At 51.6% G+C, this 18159-nt stretch overlaps 2 protein-coding genes and 1 long non-coding RNA gene across 4 annotated transcripts in view; 1 reads left to right on the plus strand and 2 right to left on the minus strand.

Moving 5' to 3' along the window:
* Positions 1 to 18159, plus strand: part of LOC128420240 (uncharacterized) — a 241864-nt gene that overhangs the window by 211124 nt on the left and 12581 nt on the right. The window lies entirely within an intron of this gene.
* On the minus strand, positions 4172 to 9630 carry MIA (MIA SH3 domain containing). 2 transcript variants are annotated; one of them, XM_053401801.1, is made up of 4 exons: positions 8641 to 9630; positions 6388 to 6521; positions 5205 to 5315; positions 4172 to 4204 (listed from the first exon to the last, which is right to left on the minus strand). In XM_053401801.1, the coding sequence occupies exons 1-4, from the start codon at positions 8771 to 8773 to the stop codon at positions 4181 to 4183; spliced, it is 402 nt and encodes a 133-aa protein (XP_053257776.1). In that variant the 5' UTR covers positions 8774 to 9630; the 3' UTR covers positions 4172 to 4180. The 2 variants fall into 2 exon arrangements, with proteins under 2 accessions (XP_053257776.1, XP_053257775.1); XM_053401800.1 differs by lacking the exon at positions 8641 to 9630 and having other exon boundaries at positions 6388 to 7143.
* Positions 10391 to 17930, minus strand: SNRPA (small nuclear ribonucleoprotein polypeptide A). The gene is made up of 7 exons (XM_053401793.1): positions 17814 to 17930; positions 16050 to 16148; positions 14458 to 14630; positions 13490 to 13666; positions 12277 to 12450; positions 11409 to 11497; positions 10391 to 10938 (listed from the first exon to the last, which is right to left on the minus strand). Exons 2-7 carry the CDS (start codon positions 16120 to 16122, stop codon positions 10779 to 10781), a joined length of 846 nt encoding a protein of 281 aa, XP_053257768.1. The 5' UTR covers positions 16123 to 16148; positions 17814 to 17930; the 3' UTR covers positions 10391 to 10778.

Raw genomic sequence — 18159 nt, forward strand, 5'->3', positions numbered from 1 at the left:
TTGTCGGCCTCTGAGCATGGATAAGGTTTTTCTGCCCAGTTGAGTGCAAACCAGTTTCCCTCAGAGACCCCCTTCTTCCATGTGTGGCCCTCAACTGCTCCAATCTGCAAAGCTGGCACAGGTGCCACACAATGCCCCTTCAACATTTGTTCATTTTGGAACTCCCTGCCTCTTGACAAACGCTTTCACTGCACTTTTTCTGGCCCCTGCTAAAATAAAATAAAATAAAATAATTTATTTATACCCCACCCATCTGGCTGAGTTTCCCCAGCCACTCTGGGTGGCTCCCATTCGAGTGTTAAAAATAACACAGCGTTAAATATTATAAACTTCCCTAAAACAGGGCTGCCTTCAGATGTCTTTTAATGAAAACTCACATCTGAAGGGAGGGCATTCCACAGGGCAGGTGCCACCACCGAGAAGGCCCTCTGCCTGGTTCCCTATAACCTCACTTCTCACAATGAGGGAACCGCCAGAAGGCCCTCAGAGCTGGACCTCATTGTCCGGGCAGAACGATGGGGGTGGAGACGCTCCTTCAGGTATACTGGACTGAGGCCGTTTAGGGCTTGAAAAGTCAGCACCAACACTTTGAATTGTGCTCGGAAACGTACTGGGAGCCAATGTAGGTTTTTCAGGACCGGTGTTATATGGTCTCGGCGGCCGCTCCCAGTCCCAAATCTAGCTGCCGCATTCTGGATTAGTTGTAGTTTCTGGGTCACCTTCAAAGGCAGCCCCACGTTGAGCGCATTGCAGTAGTCCAAGCAAGAGATAACCAGAGCATGCGCCACTCTGGCAGGACAGTCTGCGGGCAGGGAGGGTCTCAGCCTGCGTACCAGATGGAGCTGGTAGACAGCTGCCCTGGACACAGAATGGACCTGCGCCTCCATGGACAGCTGTGAGTCCAGAATGACTTCCCAGGCTGCGCTCCTGGTTCTTCAGGGGCACAGTCACCCCATTCAGGACCTCTGCCTCTGCCCTGAGGTTTAGAAAGCCGACATGAGTTCCGATCTATTTTAAGTCTATTGTTATTTTATCAGCGGCCTTTTCTCTTGTTCTTGTTTCCTCTGTGTTTCTGCTTTTCCCCCACTCAATAAATGCACGACGCTCTCTGCTCTGCGTCCCTGTGCCAGGACAGAGAAATCAGAGAGCTGTCTACCTTGGCATCGTCTGCCCGCCCCCGCCCCAATGCTTTTGTCCCTCTGGCACATGACCAGCCCCCCCCTACTACACCGGGTCCCCCTCTGGTTCAAAGGCTAAGCGCCAGCCTCCTGCTTCTGTTAATCCCGTGGCGCCACGGACTTTGCTCACGTGCGTCAGCTTGTGGAGCAGATAGCGATCTTTGGAAAGCTGAGCAGTGGTGGGGCTGGAGCGGGGGGGGCAGGGAGGAGAAGGAAGCCTCTGGACCCCCTCACCCCACAGGCAGTGGGGTGAGGGGGCATCCCAGCCAGGGGGCAGGGGCAATGCCAGCCTGATGGGGCCATGACACAACCACCTGAGAAACTGGCCGATTGTGCTGGCATCATGGGGGCATTGGGGCATCAGGTGTGACCCAGGCCTTCTGCCAAGGCCCAGGAACTGGGTCAAGGCGGCGGCTGGAGCCCGGGGGGGGGGGCTCTGCCAGGCTGCGGAGGGGAAGCAAATTGCTGCCAAGCAGGGAAAGAGAGTTGACCTACATTCCTAGGCAGAAAGGGCTCAGCTGGCACCTGCCCATGCCCAGCTCTGTGTTCTCTCCCCCGAGGCAATTGTTCGGCGAGGGCAGCAGACCGCAGCTCACTTTGGAGACTCAGCCCCACAGCCTGTCCCCCGATGTGACGGCGCAGCATGCAGCACTCCGGGTGGAAGAGCGCCTCTGAGCATGAGCAAAGGGCAATGACCGTTGTCGGACTCCCAAGCACATCAGAAAAGCCAACCTGACGCCTGTTTTGGGAAAGCTGTTCAATAAACACACAAGATGTAACCAGCTGAACATTTGAAAAAATAATATATACTGTTCATTGTATTGAATTGTAGATTTCAACAGAAGTAACTCAAAGTTCTTGTGAGTGACAGCAGCCACGAAATTAAAAGACGCCTGCTTCTTGGGAGAAAAGCAATGACAAACCTAGACAGCATCTTAAAAAGCAGAGACATCACCTTGCCAACAAAGGTCCATATAGTTAAAGCCATGGTTTTCCCAGTAGTGATGTATGGAAGTGAGAGCTGGACCATAAAGAAGGCTGATCGCCGAAGAATGGATGCTTTTGAATTGTAGTGCTGGAGGAGACTCTTGAGAGTCCCATGGACTGCAAGATCAAACCTCTCCATTCTGAAGGAAATCAGCCCTGAGTGCTCACTGGAAGGACAGATCCTAAAGCTGAGACTCCAAGACTTTGGCCACCTCAGGAGAAGAGAAGACTCCCTGGAAAAGACCCTGATGTTGGGAAAGATGGAGGGCACAAGGAGAAGGGGACGACGGAGGACGAGATGGTGGGACAGTGTTCTTGAAGCTACCAGCATGAGTTTGACCAAACTGCAGGAGGCAGTGGAAGACAGGAGGGCCTGGTGTGCTCTGGTCCAGGGGGTCACGAAGAGGCGGACACCACTAAACGACTAAACAACAACAACAACAAACTCAAAGTTCAACAAAAAAAGTAGAAGACCCAGTAGATCCACTCATTCTCCAATCAGTTTTTGCGTAAACTGTGGAACTACAACAACCTTTCGTGTGAATTGTTGGACTTTATGAACAGACAGGTGGAATAGACACTTTCACATATATGGATCTTATGGATAAACTGATTAGAGAATGAACTGATCCACTGGATCGTCTACTTTTTTCTGTTGAAATCGACAATTCAATACAATTAATAGTATACAGTGGTACCTCTGGTTACGTACTTAATTCGTTCCAGAAGTCTGTTCTTAACCTGAAACTGTTCTTAACCTGAAGCACCACTTTAGCTAATGGGGCCTCCTGCTGCTGCCACGTCGCCGGAGCACGATTTCTGTTCTCATCCTGAAGGAAAGTTCTCAACCCGAGGTACTATTTCTGGGTTAGCAGAGTCTGTAACCTGAAGCATCTGTAACCTGAAGCGTATGTAACCCGAGGTACCACTGTATATTATTTTTTCAAACGTACAGCCGGTTACGTCTTGTGTGTTTACTGAATATGTTTCACGTAACCAGAGGTTTGTTGTTGTTTTGTTTTGGGAAAGCAGCAATCAGGATCTGAGCACGGGAGCAAGTGGGGTTCAGGAGCTCTCCATGTTGGCAGCCATCCTTGCTGCTATGTTAACCTGTGGAACTCCCTCCCCCAGGAGGCAGCAAAGGGCCACCAACACGGATGGCTTTAGAAGAGGATGGGACAAATCCACAGAGGACGAGAGGGCTAGGTATGGCGACTAGCCAGGATCGCTATTCTTCGGAGGCAGCCATGCTTCTGAACCCCCGTTGCTGGAAAAGGCAAGAGGTGAGAATATTGGTCCTGTGTTCGAATCCTGACTGCTGGTTTCCCACAATAGGATGCTGGCTTAGAAGGACCAATGGCCAGACCCAGCAGGCCTTTCTTGTGCTCTTCTGTTCTCGAGATCAAAAATAGGCCTAGGATTAAATGAAGTTATAATTAAATAAATGGGATTTAGAATGTTAAGAAAAGTGAATAAGATGGACTATAATTGGAAATTGTTTTAGTTTAATTATGATATTGGAAAGCTGTTACTTTTACTTACAAGGAAACTCAGAAGGGAGGGATTTTAGGAAGTCAACCAAGATGTTTAAAAGGTTGGATTTGTGAAGAATTAAGTTTGTTGTTATTGTTTATCTGTTTATTGTTCCCCCCTTTTTCTTTCTTTCTTCTTTTTTCTGTTTTTGTGTATCATTTTGCTTTGTGGTTTGTGTTATCACTATGGAAAATCTAATAAAAAGTTTAATAAATAATAATAAATATTAGTACGGTTTTTGCTCAGAAAGCACTTTATTTCAGGGACGGAAGTGGTCAGTTGTGTCAATTGAAGCTCCCATCTTCATCTACAACTGAGGGGCGGCTGCAGGATGCAGCCCCCACCTCCTTGCAAAGCCCACGTAGGATAAAACAGCAGCATCTAGACAGAACTAGGCAGAGAAGACTTGAGACTCCCGGGCGGCCGACCCTGCAAGGCTAGCGCGGTCTCCGGGAACGAGAGCTGGGGTGTCACTCCTTGAGTCACTGGCAGTAGAAGTCCCATTTCTGAAAGAAAGGAAGATTATTCGTCCTAGGCAGGGAACCCCAAAATGCAAATCTTCCAACCTGCCCCACTTGGTAGGGGGCTGCTCTCCCCGCCCCATGGCACATGCTTTTCACATCTCATGGCCCAGTGGACAAGGAGAGGAGGCAGGGAAAGGGTTCAGGGATGGAATAATAATAATAATAATAATAATAATAATAATAATAATAATAATATTTTATTTATACCCCACCCATCTGGCTGAGTTTCCCCAGCCACTCTGGGTGGCTCCCAATCAAGTGTTAAAAAGAATACAGCATTAAATATTAAAAACTTCCCTAAACAGGGCTGCCTTCAGATGTCTTTTAAAAATAGGATAGCTGTTTATTTCCTTCACATCTGAAGGGAGGGTGTTCCACAGGGCGGGCGCCACTACCGAGAAGGCCCTCTGCCTAGTTCCCTGTAACTTGGCTTCTCGCAGTGAGGGAACCGCCAGAAGGCCCTCGGCACTGGATCTCAGCGTCCAGGCTGAACGATGGGGGTGGAGACGCTCCTTCAGGTATACAGGACCGAGGCCGTTTAGGGCTTGAAAGGTCAGCACCAACACTTTGAATTGTGCTCAGAAACGTGCTGGGAGCCAATGTAGGTCTTTCAAGATCGGTGTTACGTGGTCTCGGCAGCCGCCCCCAGTCACCAGTCTAGCTGCCAAATTCTGGATTAATTGTAGTTTCCGGGTCACCTTCAAAGGTAGCCCCATGTAGAGCACATTGCAGTAGTCCAAGCGGGAGATAACTAGAGCATGCACCACTCTGGCGAGACAGTCCGCAGGCAGATAGGGTCTCATCCTGCGTACCAGGTGGAGCTGGTTGACAGCTGCCCTGGACACAGAATTGACCTGCGCCTCTATGGACAGCTGTGAGTCCAAAATGACTCCCAGGCTGCGCACCTGGTCCTTCATGGAAAAGGGGGAACTCTCCCCACCGTGCCCCTCCCACCCCACCCCCCAAGTCACCCCAAACTTACGTCAGTCTTCACTTCCACCTTGCCTGGCTTCAGGTACTGGTTCTCCTGGACGACGGAGCTGGGGAAGTAGCCCAGGCGGGCTGGCTGCTCCCCATAATAGTCTCCTTGCACCTGTGCCAAAAAAAAAGGGGGTGGAGCAGGACACACCTGGGTCCGTTTTCCCCATAGAAGGGGCTCCCTCTGCTGGCTATTGTGGGAAGTGCCACCTTCATGCGATTTAATTATTTGCTTTTTCATCAAATTTATACAACACTTGATTAAACAACAACACCAGAAATCGGCTTACAAAACAATAAGATTATTGTTGTTGATTTTCCTTAGGCTTCTGAACCGATTAAAGAATAACAATAGGCTTTGTAAAGGTAAAGGGATCCCTGACCATTAGGTCCAGTTGTGACTGACTCTGGGGTTGCGGCGCTCACTTCGCTTTACTGGCCGAGGGAGCCGGCGTACAGCTTCTGGGTCATGTGGCCAGCATGTGGCGAACCAGAGCAGCACACGGAAACGCCGTTTACCTTCCCGCTGGAGTGGTACCTACTTATCTACTTGCACTTTGACATGCTTTCAAACCGCTAGGTTGGCAGGAGCAGGGACCGAGCAACGGGAGCTCACCCCGTTGCGGGGATTCGAACTGCCGACCTTCTGATCGGCAAGCCCTAGGCTCAGTGGTTTAACCCACAGCGTCACCCGCATCCCAACAATAGGCTTAATAGCAGATTTAAACTTGCAACTGCTTTCTAAACCATCTGGACAGGCCTGTCTAAACAAAATGATGTTATTAGCAGGCGACCCAAAAAGTTCAATAGGCAGGGAGTTCCAAAGGCCACTAAAAGTTTGGAACGGGTATTATGTGGTACGTGTAAGGCAGGTTCAAGCCATATGGTGCACACCATGCTTAAAACACCTTTACCTTACAATTTAACCGCTTTCTCTGAGATCATCCTCTACTATTTATTGCCCCTGTTTCCACAGCCCCATCACATGGAGAAGGACCAGGAAGGATACAGCCAGGGGCAGGAGCAGGATCCGAACCCAGGGCAACGGCTATGGGGACCCAGGAGCTGGGACAACGCAGGTCATGCTCACTGATTCCCAGTTTTCAGGGTTCCCGGTGGCCATCTAGCCCAACCCCCTGACACGCCGCGATTTGACGGCCAACTGGCGCCCCCTGGCAGCTACTCACACTGCCTCCCCAGAAGAGTCGCCCACGGCCCTTCAGCTTGGAGAAGACATAGACCACTTGGCCCCTCTGGATGTGGATGAAGCGGCAGTCGGGCGCGATGTAGTCGTGGAGAGCAACCGCGATGGAGATGGGATCTGCAATGGGGGGGGAGAAGCACAGGGGGCCGCCTGAGATCCTGACATCCCAAAGGAACATGGCATCCACGTGATGCGTCTGGGGGAGGGTTGTCCTCTCCTCCCCCCCAGAAAGCCATGCCCACATCGGAGCATCTGTACCCTTCTCTTTAGGCATAGCTGTCAACCGTCCCTTATTTGGCGGGAAACTCCCTTATCCCAGCGCCGTGTCCCGCTGCTGTCCCTTATTGCTGTCCCTTAAATTTCCCGGGTTTCGTGCTCGCCCGGCTCGGGAGGGAAGCAGCGGCTCGGGGTCCTCTGCCGCGCGAGAGAGCGCGCATTGGCGCTGTCGTCCTGGCGCGAGGAGTTCTAGAGGCACTTCCCCGCCTGATGGGGGGACGGAGGGAAAGAAACTCTCGCCCACACCGCCCGCAAGGCCGGAGGCGGCAGCCGTGGTGGCAGCTGAGGAGACGGCCTGAGGGAGGAGGAAGAGGAGGGGATGGGGAGGGGTGCTGAAGGGCGGTGCTTCAGCAGCCGCCGCGCCACCACAACCGCCTCATGCCAGATTGACAGCATCTGTCAATCCTACCAATGTATGTAACTCTTCACAATAGCAATATCCCTTATTTTGGCTGCTGATCCCTTATTTTCAAATCTTTGACAGCTATGACTTCAGGCAAAGAGGCTCCCATGGCGGCAGCTTGCCCACAATCACAAAAAGACAGTCTCTGCCCCACGGGCTTACAATGTATATAAAAAAACACCACGGCACGCAAGGAAATAAGAACCGTGAGGGAAGAGGAAAACCAAAGCTCAGGAGCTATTTTTTAAAGTTGGAATGTAAAACCGAAGGACGGAATCCTTTGCAACTGGAGGAAGCGGGAAGTTGCAAGTCTCTTCCCCCATGGCTTTGGAAAGCTCTCTGCCCCAAGGGAAGTGAAGCATCCTCACTCTTCGTAGGGAGTCGAGAGTTTGAATCCACATTCAGCCAGGGTCAAGCTCCCTGGGTGACCTTGGGATGCTTGTGTCTTGCAGCCGAACCTACCCTACAGGGTCGTTGTGAGGATAAAAAGTGGAGAAATATTGTAAGCCACTATGGACGCCTTGGAGAAAAAGGTGGGATAGAAATGGAGTGATTTGTCCAGGCTTTTTGGCCAATGGAAGTTTTCAACACAGCTGGTTTTAAACCCAGCCTCCAAAGTGCCGTTTAAAGTTGTCTTTATGTAATCTTGTTACACTGCTCCCTTTGGGGAGAAAGGATCATAAAACCATCCTCTGGCCTCTGCTTGAAAAGCCCCAACAAAGGAGAGTCGACCGCCTTGCGAGGTTGTCCGTTCTGCTCTTGAACAGCTTACTCTCAGAAAGTCCCCCCTGGTGCTTCGTAGGAAACATGCAGGACGCATTAGAGAAAAATAATTTCTGACATTTCTTAAGGACTGGATACCTCTTATGGACTTTTTGCATGAAAGAGACAATGAACTTGTAACAACTGCATTTGAAGATTGAAAAAATATTGGGTTTATAGAAGATAGAATGGTTGAATGTTAATGAAGACTATATTTTGCTGCAGAACAGAGAACCAGACACCTTTTTCTCTTTATTATTTTTCTCTTCTTTTGCTTTCTTTTTTTCTTTCTGCCTCTGTTCTTTCCCAATTAAATATCTGTCTTATTTCAGTGCCTTATAAAAAGATACCTTCAAGTAACATTTCTTTTAATGGAAACATAGAGGACAGGAGGACAACAGCACTCCTTTCCTCATTGCTGCCCCCCAACGACTGCTATGCAAGAGGCAGCCTTTGTATTAGGGGAGAGGAGCAAAAATTATTACTGTACCCCATGCACTTTTATAAAGCCCAACACACTATCTGCTCCCAGAGAAGGTATTCTGGACCCCAATGGTTTACCCTTTTCCCAGCTCTTCAATACCTGCTGGGTCAAGACAAAAGGGGCTTCCCTAGTGGCCAACCAGATGCTTGTGGAGAAACAGCAAGCAGGATTCGAATCCTCTCCCCTCCTGGGTTTTCCTGTTCCAAACTTCTGGCTGCTGGGAACAAATTGTGGGGCACCCTTTCCCCCATCTTGCTGAGCTTCCTCCCCACTCCCCAATCTTCCACAACAAAAGAGGCGAAGGGACTCACGGTCGCATTCAGCGTCGGCACACAGCTTCTTGTCTGCAAGCTTGCCCATCTGCTGCCTGCCCCACACGAGTCCCCAAAAGGCCCCGAGGAGTAAAAGGGAGGAACCGAGGATGCCCCAAGCAGGACCCCCCATCTCTGCACACTGGCCAGACACACAGCCGCAAAGGCTTCTCTGGTGGAGAAACTGTTCAGCCTCCCAGACGGGGACGAGGTGCTGTTTGTAGCCTGTCTAGGTTTGCCCAGGCGGCATCGTTGGCCGAAGCCTGCCAGCCCCACCCTCTCCCCTGCTGGCTGAGCTGCCCTGATGTCATGGAACTTCCACCAACGTTCCAGTTTCTCGGGAGTAAGGATCCAGCCCCCCAAGATGGAAGGGGATAGTGTTGCAGGAATACCTACATAACTCAGACCTTCACACTGCCTTCCCCTTCTCCCGGATTTCACAAGCCTGACACAGCGGGCCAAGAACTCTGAATCTAATTTTCTGCCAGCTGCACAACTTTGTAAGGCTTCAAATAAACACAGCAAGTGGGGGAGCAAATGGATCCAATCTGGGTCTGCTGCCTGGCTAAACAGGAAGCAGACGGCAGAACAGGCCAGCCCTGGAAGAAAAGGGCTCCCTGTCCACACACAGAGTACCTTTTGTGCTGCTCTCCTCTCTCAGAAGGGCAGGAAAAGGAGCAAAACAGGGCCTGGAAGGGAGCCAGGAAGCTGGGCTTCAGCCGCCCAGGACAGAGGACTACACAACAGCTTTTAACAAGACAAGGCAGGGGATCAGTTGGCTACGGAGTCTCTGTCCGGAAGGGTGCAGCAAGAGTTACCCCAGATTTATTTTATCCACTGAAATTACAGAAAGCATAGCTGCTCAGGTCGACCAAGCAAGGCCCCCTGTCTGTCACACACACCCAACTTCAGAAGGAAACTTATTCACTATGAGTTTCTGCTGAACTTGTCCCAAGTCCCCCAAACAAAATGCGTTCTCTCCCCCGGGGCATAAGGAGCCCTTGATGCAGAGCAAGGCAGGGCTATGCTTGCTGAGGAACCACATGCCTGGCGTAGACAGGGAACCCCAAGATTAAGCCCCCCTACCCCAGTGTGCACCCATCTTCCCACGGATGCCCACAGCTGGCTATCAAAACTCACACCAGTTTCTTGGCCTCCTCCAGTGCATAGTTCGAAAATCCATCAGCCTCAGCTCCCTGGAGCTAAAGTGTGAGACCCCCAATGCTTCTGTATGGCACTCGCAAGAGCAAAAGGAAGCTGGTGTGTTGGGTTAGGGTGTGGGACCACGACCTGGAAGATCAGGGCTCAAATGCCTCACTTGGCCAGGAAATTCACTGGACGACCTCAGGCCACTCTCGGACTCCCCTCCCTCGCAGGGCTGTTGTGGGGGCTGAATGTGGAGGGAGGGAGAATGATGTATATGCCACCTTTGCTCCACGGAGAAAAAAGTGGGTTGTGATTGCAATAAATAAGACAGTAGCCCCATCCTGACTGCTGGAGAAGAGTTCTTATGCCTACAAAGATACAGGTGAGGATGCGCCAGTAGGTTTTAAAACACCCACGTAGCTACTTGCCCCCGACGTGTTAAGAATCTCCTCTAAGTTTCCGTGACTAACTTTGGTCCGTTTTGGAGGACAGGCCAGTAACAGTCAGTGTGCTCTTTGCAAGGCGGATTGTGTGTGGAAATACGGTGTGCAGCCCCCTCTAAAGAAGGCGACCCGGGAGTCTCCAGTTAATAAGAGCCAAAGTCCAAGGTGAAAAATAAACCAGTGTTTTATTGCAAAACAGAAAAGCTCCAGGTGCAATGTCTGGCCGTCAGACCCTGGGTACAATGCTTTTGCAAGGAGTCGGCTACTATCCCCAGCTGCCTGTGCGCACGCACGCACACACACACACACACACACACACTTCCAAGTCCCCAAGAGTAGCCAGAGGACAGCTTGTCTGGGTCTCTTGGCTCAGGAACAGCAAGATCTGGCTGCCCTTTTGTGCTGCTGGGCTCCCTCTCTCTCTCTCGTGCACACACACCACTTACCTCGCAGAACAGAACAGAACAACAGCCCCGCCCCCCCCAAAACCATTTCACAGGCACTAACTAGAAAGGGCAGGGGGAGAGTTGCCCAGGGACAGCGGAGACATCACTTCTTAGCAAAGGAGATCTTCATGGCGTTGTTCTGCGTGATCTTGAATCCCTGGAGAGCGTCACGGGCGGCTCCAGCCTGAACCTCGTTGTCAAACTCCACAAAGGCGATGTCGTGGCGCCCGGGAACCAGACGCACTTCCTTGAAGCCTGGGAACCTGGGGGGGGGGGGGAGAGAGGCGAGAGGAGCTGAAGGCTTTGCCCCAACACAGGAACCAGAGGGTGGAAAGTGAAGAGAAAGGGGGCAACATGGAAATGGAAGACCAGGACGGACCCCGGTGCAAGGGCAAAGATGGAGGGGGAGGAATGACTGACGAGATGGACAGGGGAACTGGAAGTGTTGCTCAGGGGCCTGGGGAAAGGATTTTGGGGGGGGGGTGAGCAGGGAGGAATTCTGGCTCAGCAGCAGAGCTTTTGTGGGTCCCCCAGCGGCTGCCGCTTTAACCAACTAAAGCTGTCTTAACACAACTGGTGTGGTTAGCTGAAGAAGACCCACAACACAACAGTCACAACCACCGAGCAAGCCTTCCCCGGTGGTCCCAGCTTTGCCTTCCCCCAGAGAGCACCGCAGATCGGAAACTTCCATCTGCCCCACCTAGTGGCAAGAAACACAGCCAGGTTTACTTACTGATTGAAAAGCATGGAGAGCATCAATTCGTTTGTCTCTTCCGGCAAGTTGGTGAGGAACAAGATGTGATTTGGAGGATTCTCTGACAGCTGCAAACAGGCAGAAAGATCCAGGCATGAAGAAAACTCCAAGACACCCTGAGCCCTCAGACAGGGGAGGCAGGTTGCCCCCCACCCCCAGGCGTGGCTGGGCCTCTCTTGCCAATGCCCCACCCTGCTCCCATTTCACCCACAACGTCACTATCTGTGTCATATAGTTTTTGCCATAATTTGTCCCTACAGATTGAGTCAAAAGCGGATGTGAGATCTACAAAAGCCACAAAAAGTTTGCTCTTATGTGTCTTTGTATACTTATCTATCATTGTCTGTAATACCAAACAATGGCCTATTGTACTATGGCCCTTTCTAAACCCTGCCTGTTCCGGATTAAGCAAGTTAGAGTGGTCAGCCCAGTCAACCAATTTATTTAGCAGGTGGCGAGTATAAAGTTTATACACAATGTCCAGGAGACTTATGGGGCGATAGTTTGAGGGGTCTTGGGGGTCTCCCTTCTTATAGATGGGGGCTACCAGGCTCAGTTTCCAGTTTTCTGGGATTTTGCATGTATCATTTATTACCGTAAAAAGTTGGGCCAAAAAAGCAGCCCACCACTGGGCATTTAGTTTAAGCACCTCAGGAGGAATCATATCTTCACCGGGAGCTTTGCCATTCTTGAGTGTTTTAATTAGCTGTAAACATTCTAATTCGGTAACAGGATCCCAGCCCATTAATAGATGGCAGATCAGCGCCAGACCCACCAAGCCAGTGGCTTCTGCATTGTGGTTCTGCCCCGCCCAGCCTTGGGCAGTCCTCTCCCCATCCCCACTCACCGGCTGGGCTGGAGTCATCTGGCCAGGCAGCATCTGTTGCGGCGGCATCGCCCCCGGAGGGATGGAGCCAGGTGCCATGCCTGGGGGAGGCATCATTCCCGGAGGGGGCATGTAGGGCGGCTGGCCTGGAATGTGGTGCATCATACGAGGGGCCTGGTTCATGGGCGGCATGCCCTACAGAGGCAGAGAGAGAAAACACACGTGCGTGACAAACGGCAAGCGCTCTGGGCTTCCCAGGAGCCCCCTCTCTGCTCGGTTCAACCCACTAAAAGGACAGAGGGAGCAGAAGGGATTCAAAGCGTTGGTGCTGACCTTTCAAGCCCTAAATGGCCTTGGTCCAGTATACCTGAAGGAGCGTCTCCACCCCCATCGTTCTGCCCGAACACTAAGGTCCAGTGCTGAGGGCCTTCTGGCGCTTCCCTCATTGCGAGAAGCAAAGCTACAGGGAACCAGGCAGAGGGCCTTCTCGGTGGTGGCGCCCGCCCTGTGGAACACCCTCCCATCAGATATAACCTACATTGGCACCTCGGGTTAAGTACTTAATTCGTTCTGGAGGTCCGTTCTTAACCTGAAACTGTTCTTAACCTGAAGACCACTTTAGCTAATGGGGCCTCCTGCTGCTGCCGCGCCCCGGAACACGATTTCTGTTCTCATCCTGAAGCAAAGTTCTTAACCCAAGGTACTATTTCTGGGTTAGCGGAGTCTGTAACCTGAAGCGTATGTAACCCAAGGTACCACCGCACCAGACTTTTAAAAGACATCTGAGGGCAGCCCTGTTTAGGGAAGCTTTTAATGTTTAATAGGTTACTGTATTTTAACATTCTGTTTGAAGCTGCCCAGAGTGGCTGGGGAAACCCAGCCAGATGGGTGGGGTATAAATATTATTATTATTATTATTATTATTACTACTACTACTACTACTACAGCAGGGAGGAGGGCTAACCCAGAGGCCCAAGGTCCAAGTCAGAAAGCTGCAACCAGAATCTCTTTACATTTGCAAATTGTGCTTTCTCTGAAGGATCAATGTCCCAAACTCTGCTATCAGCCCCATCACCCTATGCTAGGAGAGCCCAACTGGGGAAAGGGTCTCCGAGGAGTAGACTGAAACGGGAACAATCTAGAGAGATCATGCAAGATATTACTGCCCCGTCCCAGGCCCAGCAGATGGGAAGGAGGGAGAACGCCTTGTGGGCACCCGGGTCCGGATACTCACCGGCACAGCGCCTTGGACGGCAGGGGCCACCGGTGCCGCTCCCCCAGGGATCTGCTTCTTGGCGGCTGGCACCTCCTGGCCTTTGGGCTTCCGTTTCTCTCGCTTGCGGTCCCGCTCCACAAACGTGCCCTTCATCTTGGCGATGATGTCAGAGTCGGATTTGGCATACTGGATCCTCTGGGGGTGGAAAGAGGAGCGCTTGGTTGGCCAGGGAGGAAAACGCACAATGCAGACACCATACAGGACCGCCTCTCCTGGTCTGCCCCGCAGAGGACCTTAAGGTCCATGAATAATCATAGTTTAGAGGTCCCAGGCCCTAAAGAAGTTAGATTATCTCCCCACCAGGGCCAGGGCCTTTTCAGTGATGGCTCCGACCTGGTGGAATGCTCTGTCCCATGAGACCAGGGCCCTGCAGGATTTAACCTCCTTCCATCAGGCCTGTAAGACACAGCTATTCTGCCTGGCTTTCAACTTGAACTTAGCCTGATCTTTTATTCCCCTTCCTTCCCTCCCCTTTTTATGAAGATTACGCGCTCTGGGATCCCACAACTAATTCTCCCCTGGTCTCCACGCTGGCCCAAATAGGACTAATTTAGCCAGCTAGCCCTGGTGATCATCTAATGTTTATTGGATGGATTTACCCCCTAAATTGATTTTTTAATTCTGAATTTATCGTTATTCATGTTTTATACTGCATTTTATGCTGTTTTTTGTTGCATCAATTAAGTGTTTTAAATTTGTTGTTAGCCGCCCTGAGCCCGGTTTTTGAAACGGGAAGGGTGGGGTATAAATAAAGAAATCATTATTATTATTATAACCAGGCCTGCCAGAACCCAAAACGCATGAGGACCTCCAAACGCGAAGGAGGCTGCAAGAAAACTTTTAAAGCCTCAACCTAGGTGGGCCTTTCCCCCTTCGCCAAGGAGCGAAGAAGGCGGCATCACCCCACAGAAGCAGCCCCCACTTACCATGGGCTTGTCGTAAAAGGGGAAGCCCTGCATGGAGCGCAAGGCGTTGGTGGCGCTGCTGATCTCCTTGAAGATGACAAAGGCCTGTCCCCGCATTTTCAGGCTGCGGGAGACCAGGATGTCGAGGATCTGGCCAAACTGGGAGAAAATGGCATACAGGGATTTCTTCAGCTCTACAGAGGGGGGAAGCAGATTACCCACAGTTACACTTTGACCCCAGGAAACGTGTCTAAGCATCCCGGAGAATATAAAGGTCTTTCCTTGGTGCTGGAAGGAGGGCAGTGTTGGTGCCAGGCAAGCCTCCCTGGGGAGAGTCTTCTGCTGGCAGGTGCATAGAAATTGCCCTCCCTGTGCCTCTTGGAAGGGGGCACACAGAGGGGAGTCCTTGTGTTCCTCAAATACTTCCTGGGCTTTGCCGCACGGCAGGAGGCCAACCTAATGTGCCTTGGCGGCCTCAGGCCAGCTACCTCTGTGTGCGGCTCATTCAAAGCGGCAGCTGCAGCTGCACCAACTTTGGCTGCTGACTGCCAAGTTCAAAGTGCTGATCTTGGTTTATATAACCCTGCACAGCACGGGACCAGCAGTGAGCACTCAGCAAATAAGTTCCATTATTTTGTTTTACAGCGGAACCTTGGGTTACGGTGGGGATCTGTTCTGGAGGCCCTGCCGCAACCCGAAAACGACGCAACCCAAAGCATCGCATCTGCACACCCAGGATTTAGCACTTCTGCGCATGTGCAAATGGCACAAACCCGGAAGTAACTTGTTCCGGTATTTCCGGGTTTGCGCAGGTTGCAAGCCAAGGGTGACGTAAGCCGGAGGCAACGTAACCCGAGGCTCCACTGTACATTCTCTCGCTTGCGGTCCCGCTCCACAAACGTGCCCTTCGTCTTGGCAATGATGTCAGAGTCAGATTTGGCATACTGGATCCTCTAGGAGTGGAAAGAAGAGCGCTTGGTTGGCCAGGGAGGAAAACGCACAATGCAGACACCATACAGGACCGCCTCTCCTGGTCTGCCCCGCAGAGGACCTTAAGGTCCATGAATAACCATAGTTTAGAGGTCCCAGGCCCTAAGGAAGTCAGATTATCTCCCCACCAGGGCCAGGGCCTTTTCAGTGATGGCTCCAACCTGGTGGAATGCTCTGTCCCATGAGACCAAGGCCCTGCAGGATTTAACCTCCTTCCGTCGGGCCTGTAAGACAGAGCTATTCCACCTGGCTTTCAACTTGAACTTAGCCTGATCTTTTATTCCCCTTCCTTCCCTCCCCCTCCCCTTTTTATGAAGATTACTCGCTCTGGGATCCCACAGCTAATTCTTCTAAGATAGCACAACTGCACCCGAGGTGCTGCGGTGGTCAAAAGGTCCAAACAGAATTGCAATTAAAAATGGCCAAAACAAACCACTGGAACCTGCACCATGCCAATTTACATACCGTGATGGGCACTCTCAACACTCAAAATACGCCCAGTACTACAGAGGGAAGTTGGGAGCCAAAGCACCTCAACCTTCTTTGTGCAAAATTCAGGAAATTGGGACAGTATGTGAGATGTGAGCCGGTAAGAAACAAAGGAGGAATAAACAGCCTCTCACCATCTTTCTTGATTTTCTCGTTGAGATTGTTAATGTAGATGGTGTGATTGGGTCGCGTTTCAGGGACAGCCATCACGACCACACCGTCAACAGCAGACTCTGGAGGGGCAAAACAAAACTTGTCAGAACAGGAAGAAATGGGACACGCAATAGAGACACTTATGTAAAAGCAGACACAGCTGCTGCAAAGTCTGCAACCACCCCCAAAAGCTGGAACTCTTTCTCAGAAAGAATGCAGACCCTCCTGAACAACACAAAACAGCTTTCTATTCCAGATGATGAAGAAGAATTTGGATTTGATATCCCACTTTATCACTACCCGAAGGAGTCTCAAAGCGGCTAACATTCTCCTTTCCCTTCCTCCCCCACAACAAACACTCTGTGAGGTGAGTGGGGCTGAGAGACTGTGACTAGCCCCAAGGTCACCCAGCAGCTGCATGTGGAGGAGCAGAGATGCGAACCTGGTTCACCAGATTACGAGTCCACCACTCTTAACCACTACATCACACTGGCTCCCAGATGAGGCAGCAGTTATAGGAAAATTTGGCCCTTTCGCCTCCAACACTGTTCACTGCGTGGCTCCAAAACACAGGAAAAAGGGAGACAAGAGCCTAAGAACATCTTGGTGGATCGGGCCAAGGGGGGCCATGTTGCCCAGGGAGGACTCCCCTGCTGAGTGCCTGAGGGCCCTGTTCCTGCCTCTCTCCACCTGGCCCAGGGCGGGGCCTGACAGGCCTCATAAAGACTGCTTCTGTGGCTGCTGCCCAGAAAGGATTGGGGTATTGTGGGAGAAGTTTCATTGGAGGTTTTTGCCATTGTTACTGATATTAACTGATATTACCGGCATTAAGTTTTTGTGTCTTTATTTTATGTGGAAATTGTTCAGTTTGGTTATGTAGCTTTTAATGTATTTTATTTTTATGACTTTTATTGTTGTTGTTTAGTCGTGTCTGACTCTTCGTGACCCCCTGGACCAGAGCACGCCAGGCACTCCTGTCTTCCACTGCCTCCCGCAGTTTGGTCAAACTCATGCTGGTAGCTTCGAAGACACTATCCAACCATCTCGTCCTCTGTCGTCCCCTTCTCCTTGTGCCCTCCATCTTTCCCAACATCAGGGTCTTTTCCAGGGAGTCTTCTCTTCTCCTGAGGTGGCCAAAGTCTTGGAGCCTCAGCTTCAGGATCTGTCCTTCCAGTGAGCACTCAGGGCGGATTTCCTTCAGAATGAAGAGGTTTGATCTTCTTGCAGTCCATGGGACTCTCCAGAGTCTCCTCCAGCACCAGAATTCAAAGTTTTTATGACTATTTTGCTATATTTGTAATTATGTAAATATTTTCATATTGTAAGCCGCCTTGAGCATTGTTCTAACTGTGGAAAGGCGGCATACAAATAAAATGGTGATGATGATTTTGTAGCCCAGCCTCCACTTCTCCCAGGGGCTCAATGCTCCAAAGAACTTGGCAATCCAGATAGACTGCCGCTGGACCTGGAGGTTCCACATTGACCCAAGAAAAGCCTGGCTGCTGGATCAGGCACAGGCCGAGAGCCCCGGATGTTAAGGCAAGCGGAGCAACGGCGGATGCCCGGATGTCGAGTGCCGAGAAGCAGGGGAAATGCCCGGATGTTGCGGCGCCTCCGCCCGCTGCCGGCATCGAAAAATGGACCGCGGGATAAAAACCACGCTGCCGCCAGGAAGGCCGGGCCCGCCATTCGCGACCCCGCGTCGCCTCCCGCCCCGATGGCCCCCCCGTTGCCCGATGCCTCACCGATTCGACGCAGGCCCAGCGCAGGCGGCAGCCGACGAGGAGAAAGAAAGACGCCTCGTCCTTCCCGGCGCGCGGAACCAAGCCACGCCCCCCAGTTCGGACTCGCCAATCAGCAAGCCGCGTAACGGCGTTTCTTCTCTTGGGCGCCGCGCTGCCCAATCAGAGGTTCCCTGGAGGCTCCGTCTTCTCCCTCTTCCCCGCCCCCTAACGACGCGGCGGTCTCGCTTCTGCCCCCGCCCCTTCCAAACAGAAGGTTCTGATTGGGCGCTCCTTCCGCGTCCGCCGATAGGGCCACACGGCCTGCCAGTCACCCCGGTCCCGGAGTCCTTGTTCACTGATTTGTTGA

This window comes from Podarcis raffonei, chromosome 8 (assembly GCF_027172205.1).
Source record: "Podarcis raffonei isolate rPodRaf1 chromosome 8, rPodRaf1.pri, whole genome shotgun sequence".
Lineage (NCBI taxonomy): Eukaryota > Metazoa > Chordata > Lepidosauria > Squamata > Lacertidae > Podarcis > Podarcis raffonei.

Coding starts and splice junctions, on each gene's coding strand:
- MIA (XM_053401800.1), bottom strand. CDS start 6,678: ATGCCTAAAGAGAAGGGTACAGATGCTCCGATGTGGGCATGGCTTTCT. Junction 5,316..6,387: donor GACTCTTCTGGGGAGGCAGT/GTGAGTAGCTGC, acceptor TTTTTGGCACAG/GTGCAAGGAGACTATTATGG. Junction 4,205..5,204: donor AGGTGGAAGTGAAGACTGAC/GTAAGTTTGGGG, acceptor CCTTTCTTTCAG/AAATGGGACTTCTACTGCCA.
- SNRPA (XM_053401793.1), bottom strand. CDS start 16,122: ATGGCTGTCCCTGAAACGCGACCCAATCACACCATCTACATTAACAAT. Junction 11,498..12,276: donor AGATGACTCCAGCCCAGCCG/GTGAGTGGGGAT, acceptor GCCTGTTTGCAG/CTGTCAGAGAATCCTCCAAA. Junction 10,939..11,408: donor CTCTCCATGCTTTTCAATCA/GTAAGTAAACCT, acceptor CCCCCCCCCCAG/GTTCCCAGGCTTCAAGGAAG.